Source organism: Dasypus novemcinctus, chromosome 16, assembly GCF_030445035.2.
Source record: "Dasypus novemcinctus isolate mDasNov1 chromosome 16, mDasNov1.1.hap2, whole genome shotgun sequence".
NCBI lineage: Eukaryota > Metazoa > Chordata > Mammalia > Cingulata > Dasypodidae > Dasypus > Dasypus novemcinctus.
Window position 1 is genome coordinate 66,688,324 of NC_080688.1, and position 7,299 is coordinate 66,695,622.

At 54.7% G+C, this 7,299-nt stretch overlaps 1 protein-coding gene across 3 annotated transcripts; it reads right to left on the bottom strand.

The window, feature by feature from the left end:
• Window positions 1-287: 287 nt before the first annotated feature.
• Window positions 288-6,132, bottom strand: CXXC1 (CXXC finger protein 1). Of its 3 annotated transcripts, none has more exons than XM_058277728.2 (15): window positions 5,779-6,132; window positions 4,932-5,050; window positions 4,740-4,840; window positions 4,183-4,418; window positions 3,915-4,091; window positions 3,487-3,513; window positions 3,164-3,409; window positions 2,893-3,000; window positions 2,561-2,745; window positions 2,101-2,308; window positions 1,910-2,020; window positions 1,719-1,768; window positions 1,469-1,565; window positions 807-959; window positions 288-724 (listed from the first exon to the last, which is right to left on the bottom strand). In XM_058277728.2, the coding sequence occupies exons 1-15, from the start codon at window positions 5,779-5,781 to the stop codon at window positions 578-580; spliced, it is 1,968 nt and encodes a 655-aa protein (XP_058133711.1). In that variant the 5' UTR covers window positions 5,782-6,132; the 3' UTR covers window positions 288-577. The 3 variants fall into 3 exon arrangements, with proteins under 3 accessions (XP_058133711.1, XP_058133710.1, XP_058133714.1); XM_058277727.2 differs by having other exon boundaries at window positions 2,881-3,000; window positions 5,779-5,897; XM_058277731.2 differs by having other exon boundaries at window positions 2,881-3,000; window positions 4,183-4,438; window positions 5,779-5,896.
• Between the last annotated feature and the right edge of the window lie 1,167 nt (window positions 6,133-7,299).

The following is a 7,299-nucleotide window of genomic DNA, read 5'->3' on the forward strand; positions in this document are numbered from 1 at the left end:
ACGTTCATAGTAGCTAGTAAATCAGCCACTCAGAGAATGAGCACTGACTGAATACCCAGTGCCTACACAGGAGAGAATGAGGACAGGTCACTCGGTTCTCCCTTGGCAGATCAAAGCCTGACAGCCCAAGGGTGCCCTGCTGATCAGAATGGATGCCAACCGCATGCTTGCTCACTACATTTGTACTGCAGCCCCTCCTGAGTACACAGGTGTGCCTACCTTCTCAGGGATTGGGGAATGCAGTTACAGCCAGAGACCAGTTGGGAAGTCATCAGAATTTCTCTTCCTTGGTTCTTCCAATTTTTATTAACAAAACCCAGTGAAGACGGAGGATAAGGTGGGCAGACTCCATGGTCCCACCCAGGCACAAAGGACGGAGACAAGAGGAATAAACAGGTCCATGGGGAAACACTGAGACCCTCTGTTAAGGGCAAATGGGCAGTCAAATGGCAGATGAGCACAAGGAGAAAGTCACAGACCCTTGTAGAAACAGATGAGTGAAGGAACAGACACATGGAGAATTCAGGGTGGCTCCCCTGCCTGGAAAGCAGTGTGAGGGGGCCTGGGCAGGTGAGGCTCAGCGGTCAGCACTGGAACGCAGGTCGGTAGTGAGTGGGTCATGCTGGATCGTTTGGTGCAGCATCAGGGCCAGCAACCCTGCCCGGTTTGTCATGGCTGTACGCACATTGCGCTCCTGCTCAAACAGCTCATCTAGCTTGTACCACTGCCAAGGAAGATGATGGAGCCATGAAAAGGGGCTCCTGAAGCCCAGCCTGTCCCTGGCCACATCCAGTACCAAAACCTACCACGCGCACACGCTCCAGGTCCACTTCAGCACGCCGTAACTTCTCCCAGCAATAATGGCGGTTGCACTGACGCTTGGGTAGGCGGCAGAATTCACCTGTGAGCTCAAAGACATCACGTACAAGGGGGCACCCACACACTTCATCGGCTGGCACCTGCAGGGAGACCAGGATTGGGGGTGGAGGGTGGTGAGGCAAGGAGGTAGGCAAGAATGGGGAGTGGATAGAGATAGGAGAGAAGGAATGAAAAGTAGTCATGCAGGAAGTAGGAAAGAATGGAGTAGAAGTGAAAAGGGTAGGAAAGGAGAAAGAAGAGGCAGGGAACAATCACTATACAAAGTAGAATAGAAAGTGCTCCAGGGAGGAGGGAAGTCAAGCAGAGAGAAGATGAATGAAGGTCAGTGAGAAAAGCAGAAAGGGAGGGTGGTCTGGGAAGATGGGGAAGAATGAAAGATGATAACACAGGGGAAAGGTTAGGAATAGAGATAAGAAGGCAGAGGAAAGGAAAATTGAAGGGTGATGAAGTGGGCAAGAGTGGGAGGAATGGGTAGAATGGAAGGTGGTCAACAGGAAAAAGGGAAGGAAGCTGGGGAAGTCAGGAAAGAAAGGATGAATGTGGGACAGAGAGGCAGGGGAAGAATAGGGGAAGATGAAGGGAACCTTACTTTGGGGTCCCGCGAGTGCTCAGGGCACAGCACCTGGAGCCGCTTACAATACGTCTTGCTCTGAGGATTGTAGACATCACAAAAGAGCCGCGTGGCCCTGGGGGTTTGCAGCAGAGAGGAAGTGGTGAAGGGAGAGAAGGAGGGCACCACCTAACCTTGCCCATGCCCACATCTTGCCCCACCTCCACCCACAATCCACTTCTGACTCCAACCATAACCCCTCTCTATTTCAAGTGGCATGCACACTTACCCCTCAATGCGTGTGGGGTACATGGACCCAAAAGACGTCTGGCTTTCATACTAGAGGGATGAGCACAAATGGAGGAAACTGTGGATGTGTGCTGCACGCCTTCTCAAGACAATACCCAGACAACAGATTGCATCCCCCAAGGGCCCACTGATGTTCCCTCACCATCCGCCCCCTCAGGCTGACACCCTGACCTTGGCGTAGCAGCGCTCCATGTGGCGCAAGGCAACACGTGGGTTGATGGGGTGCCCACAGGAGACACAGAAAATCTGCAGGTCTGTATCGTCACTGTCACCCTCATTGCTCTGCATGGAGAGGAAAGAATGATGAGGCCAGGCAAGACCAGATGCTGAGCTCTTGCCCTGCTGTGCCCACACTTGCTCACCTCCTCATCCTCACGCACAGCCTGCTGCTTGGCACGTAGAATGATGGCCTCAAGCTCGTGGAATCGGCGCTCCATTTCCTGAAGGCGGGTGCGGGCACTCTGCTGCTCCCGGCGAATGCGTTCGAGCAGTTTCTTGCCATGCTCCTCAGCAATGCAGGGGCTCTGCTGCCACTGCTGGATACGCTGAGGCAGGATCTCATAGATGCGGCTGCAGGGAGGCAGGAGGTGGGATGCAGGCAGGAAAGGCAGCCAGCAACAAGATGAGTAGTGAGTGGGGTGGTGATCAAAGGAGGACAACATGGAAAGGTGACTGAATGGCGGTGTGTGGATAGATGGACAACTGAGTAGATGGATGGGCAGGTAGTCGTTTGACTGAGTGGTGGATAGGTGACTCATTGGTTAACATACAGATGGCTCCGATAATACCCGATCCCTTTGAAACCCCCCAGGGATGACTTACTTGGCTGCCAACTTCATGCCACAGTCATCTGAGCAATACTTGGAGCCAGGCTGGGCTGGGCGTACACAACCAGGCCCCAGGCACTGTGGTAATGATGCAGGGTCCTTAGCATCTAGCCGCTCGGGGTGTTTCCATTTGTCCTTATGCTTCTGCTTCTGCCGGTGCCGCTTGTATCTCTCCTCCTTCTGTGGGGCAAGCCAGGTGAGGACAGGGTGAAGTTGAAGTCAGCTCCGGACACCTGCCTCCCCCTCCATTCCACCCTTTTTCTGACTCTTGCCCCATTCAGCCCTTGATCGCTGCCTTCCTGCACCCCACTCAACCTGATCCATCACCTTCTTCTCAGATTTCTTCTCCCGGCGCTTCACGTGCTTCACTTTCACTGCCCTCTTCCGCAGCGCAGGGTCCAGGAATGGGGACTCCTCTGTATCGCTCATCCAGGGCTGTGAGCGGGGACAGGAAGTGACCCATCTGCCCCACTCACAACAACCCCACCTACTCATTTCCCAAGTCAGCCTTCCATGCCCTCCGCCTCTCTCCTCATTAAGGATATTCTCTGCTTTTGTAACCTACACTCTACATTACAGGACATTCCTGCCTGCTCACCAGGCCATGGTCATCAAAGGCCCCTGCACAAAAGTCCTGGTACAGGTCAGGGTCCAGTGGCAGGTCCTCGTCAGAGAGTGGCTCAGGCGTGGCTGTAGCCTCAGGTGGCTCCTTGACTGCTGATGACACCACTGCTCCCTCATCCTCACGGATGCGCCCCAGCTTCTGTGATGGCTGTGGCTGCTGTTGGATGGGCATTGCCCGGCGGGGCCTTGGCAAGGATTCTGAGGGCGTCACCGGCGAGAGCTGCGGGGCAGAATCTCAGGACTGGCCCTGACCACCCTGCCCGCATGCCCCGCCCCACCCTGGGGGGCTGGACTCACCGAGGTAGGGAAGTACTTGTACGATTCCTGTGCCGGCAGGAGGAAGGCCCAGGTCAGCCCCAAGTGGATAGGGGGCGGCCCCGCCCTAGCCCCCTCCCACAAGTGCCTGTCCCAAGCACCTAGCTCTGCCTTGCCTCCTCAGATATACCTGGTCCCACCCCACCCACCAGGGCATGCTCAGCCCTGTCCCACCTGCCCTGACAGCCTGATCACCTGGTCCCACCTGTCCATTCAAACATACCCAGGACTGGGGGGCTCTTCTACCAGCCCAGAACACTTGGTCGTGTCCCATCAATCCGGACATGCCAAGCCCCTTCCCACTTGCCTGGATACAACCAGGCCCCACCCTACCTGGCCCACCCTTGCCTAGTCTCCTGAACACACTGTCCCCATCCCAACTGACTTCACCCAGCCTCACCCATGCTCACCCGGGCCCGCAGTTGGCACTGGCGCAGCCGGCACTTCTGCCGGATCTTATTGGGGCCCCCAAACTTCTTCATGTCCCGGCAGAAGTCACAGTGGCCACAGTCCTCAGTGCGTCGGCATGCCTCACACTCACCACACATGCGTGCTGACCGTTTGATCTGCTGCTGCTGTTGGTGATGCTGGGGGGAAGTGCCCAGAACAGGCATCAGCAACAGAGGCAGGACCTGGGATGGGACCACCTTACCCATCCCAACCATCGCAGCCACTCACCTGGCTGGGTGTGGCCACCAAGGCCTGTGGAGAGGCTTTGTGGGGCGAAGCAGAGCCCCGAGCAAGCATGGCCCCGACCCCTGTCCCAGACCCCGCCCGACGCTGCAGGTCCGGATCCGGGGCAGGCCTCTTACGCCCTCCACCCTCATCCCGGGGCTCACTGCCATCACGCTCACTGCCGTCCCGCTCCCGTGACTTCTTGTGCCGGTATCGGATCTCCAGCTTGGGGTTTTTCTCTGTGAGGTGGAGGGCAGGGCTAGGGCCAGTAGGCATTGGGGAGGTTTGGATGGTCCCAGAACTCTTCCTTCTTTTTCCTTCTATTTCCATCCCACCCATCTGCCCTGTTCCTCTGCTTCAAGGAAGAGACCTCTGTCAGACCCTCCCGTCATGGCTTACAACGGACACCCCATTGCAACTCACCACAGACCCATAATCACTCTGCTACATCATCATTACTCCCTGTGCCCCGCACCCCCCAACATTATAGTTCATTTACTCCTCCTCTTCCTCCTCCCCCCTTGTGGCCCCAGCTGCCTGTCCATCCCCAACCCCCTCACCTCGGCACTCTCGACAGTACCACTCCCGGATGGCTTTGGCCATCTTCTCAGTGATCCGGATGCAGTCCCCATGGAACCACTCATTGCAATTGTCACATCCACTGCAGAGGGTAGTGGAGAAATGAGGGCCTGGTCCATTGGTCTCACGCAAACTCAACAGGTGTCAGTCCCACCCACCTCTCCCTGGCTCACATCATGAAGCAGTTGATGTCTGGCTTGCGGCAGATGCAGTAGATGGGTGCATTCTCCCCGTTCTCTGACTTGCTGTCCTCCCCAGCATCTGGTTGCTCTGGATCTGAACCATCTCCCTCCTGTGGGACCCCATCATGGCTCCTCAGAGAACCTCCATCGTGGTGCCACATCTTCCCATTGTAGCTCCACAATGGATCAAGACAGATCCCCATCACTCTGCCCACAGACTTCCCATCATGACTCCCCATAATTCTCCCACTGTGGTCCCCAGAAGGGCCACCCATCACTCATCCCGACACCCATTACTCTGCTTATAAATCCCCCATCACTCTGCCTTAAACTCCTCACCACTCACTCCACTGACACCCTATCATTCTATGCACAGAGCCTCATAAGGGCTCACCATAAACATTCTATCACTTACCACACACTTTCTCCATCATGTTTTCCCACAAAGCCCCATAACAGATCGTCAAAGACACCCCATGATTTACCCCGCAGATCCCTCATCACTGTTCTCCGGTCACCCTATCACAGTTCCTCACAGATTATCCACAGAACCCATGCCCCCATCACCATACCCCTTGACACGGTTCACCTGAGACTTCTCATCACGGCTCACTACAGATCATCAACACGGCTCATCACAAACTCCTCACCACTCTGCCACAGAAACCCCCATCACGGTTCCCCCACGGAACCACCATCATTCTGCCCACAGACCCACGTTATGGCTCACCACAGACCCCCATGCCGACGCGCCCCACCATTACCAACTTTACCAATCTTCACCATTACCAACTTTACCAATCTTCCCGCCGAACCCTTCCCGGGATCCCGTACTCACCATAGCTCAGTTCCTGGCGTAGCCCTCGCGACTCTGGCCAGCCACCCACGAACCTGCACAGAACACTCCACAGCGTCCCGGGCCGTTGCAAAGGCGCCCACAACCACTTCCGCTTTTCGTCGCTCCTACCAGGCACCGTACCGCTATTGCGCAGGCCCCGTGGGGCGGGTTCGCGGCAAACAAGCCAGCCTCCAGTCTAGAGCCCAAAATGCTTCTCAGGCGCCGCCATCTTGACTATCGAGTCCGTATAGTCGCCGGGTACATACGTCCGCAAGAATCATGGCGGCGCCTGTATCTCGGGTTTCTCGTAGGCGCCGCCACCTTGTCGTTCGCTTTCGTACGGCAGCCGCGGATACGCATAAATATTAATAGGAAAGATGGCCGCACCTATTGTGCGACCTGTAGGCAGATAGAGCCATCTTGAAGTTTGATTCCGTAAGTGAGCGGTATTTTATGTTCGCAAGCAACATGGCAGCGCCCAAAGGGCGCGGGCACCTTTCGCCATCTTGGCAGTCGATTCCGTACAAGGGCAGTTTATTTTGCAGGAAGTTCTCAGGTAAAGTGGCTCTTCTGAAACGCTTCCAGGATTATGCCATTCATTCATGGCTCCATTCAATCACTTTACCTTGCACGTACTTTAAGAGAGAGCTGCCAGACCCTGTGCCTGGCTCTGCGAAAGAAACCAGTCTCCTCTGTTATTTCTCCGACTTCACCGGCCACACCACCATCCCCCTCTCACTTCTACGTCTTACTGTTCCTCAGACAAGCCAGGCACTGTTTAGCCTCGGGCTCTTTGCACTCTTAGCAGGAACAGTCTCACCCCTCAGCTCAGGATCTGTCATGAGCAGTGAGGGAGGACCATAAAGAATGGTGGCAGGGGGCCCTGGTAAGAAGTGGCCGCCCCTGAAGTAGATTTTTGAAGTTGCAGACTTCACCAAATCCTCCTCCCCGCCACCCCACACCGTTTAGTGTAGATTTGTCTTGTTCCTGGCATGTCCATCTCGATTCACTTGTTTCATGAAGGTGTTCCAGTGGCCTCTTCTATAAAGTTTATTTTTTAATTTTTTCGTTTAAAATTATGTACAATAATTTGTAAAAAAAAAAAAAATTGTACATGTCAGAGGGCTAGAAGTCAACACATTTGTTAAATAGAGCTAAATTGGGTGACCATGGAGAGCAACTGGGATACAAAATAGCAGCCCCTCCACCCTCCCTGCACTGGATGCGGATTTTGGGACTGGCTGGCTTTCAATGTATAAGTTCACTTGCAAAGTTGGGAAGGACATTGTATTAGGGTTCTCTAGGGAAACAGAATTAACAAGAGATATCTTGTGGATAGTATGCAATTCTGTAAGAGTCTATCATGCAGCCGTGGGAATGCACAAGTCCAGGTTCTTCAGTCTGGCTGCACCCAGGGGCTGCAATGAAAGTCCAGTAAGGTTTTTGATGAGTTCTGGGAGATGTTGGCTGTCCAAAGACGAACTGGGAAATTCTCTCTCAATGTTGGAATCACGTCCCATT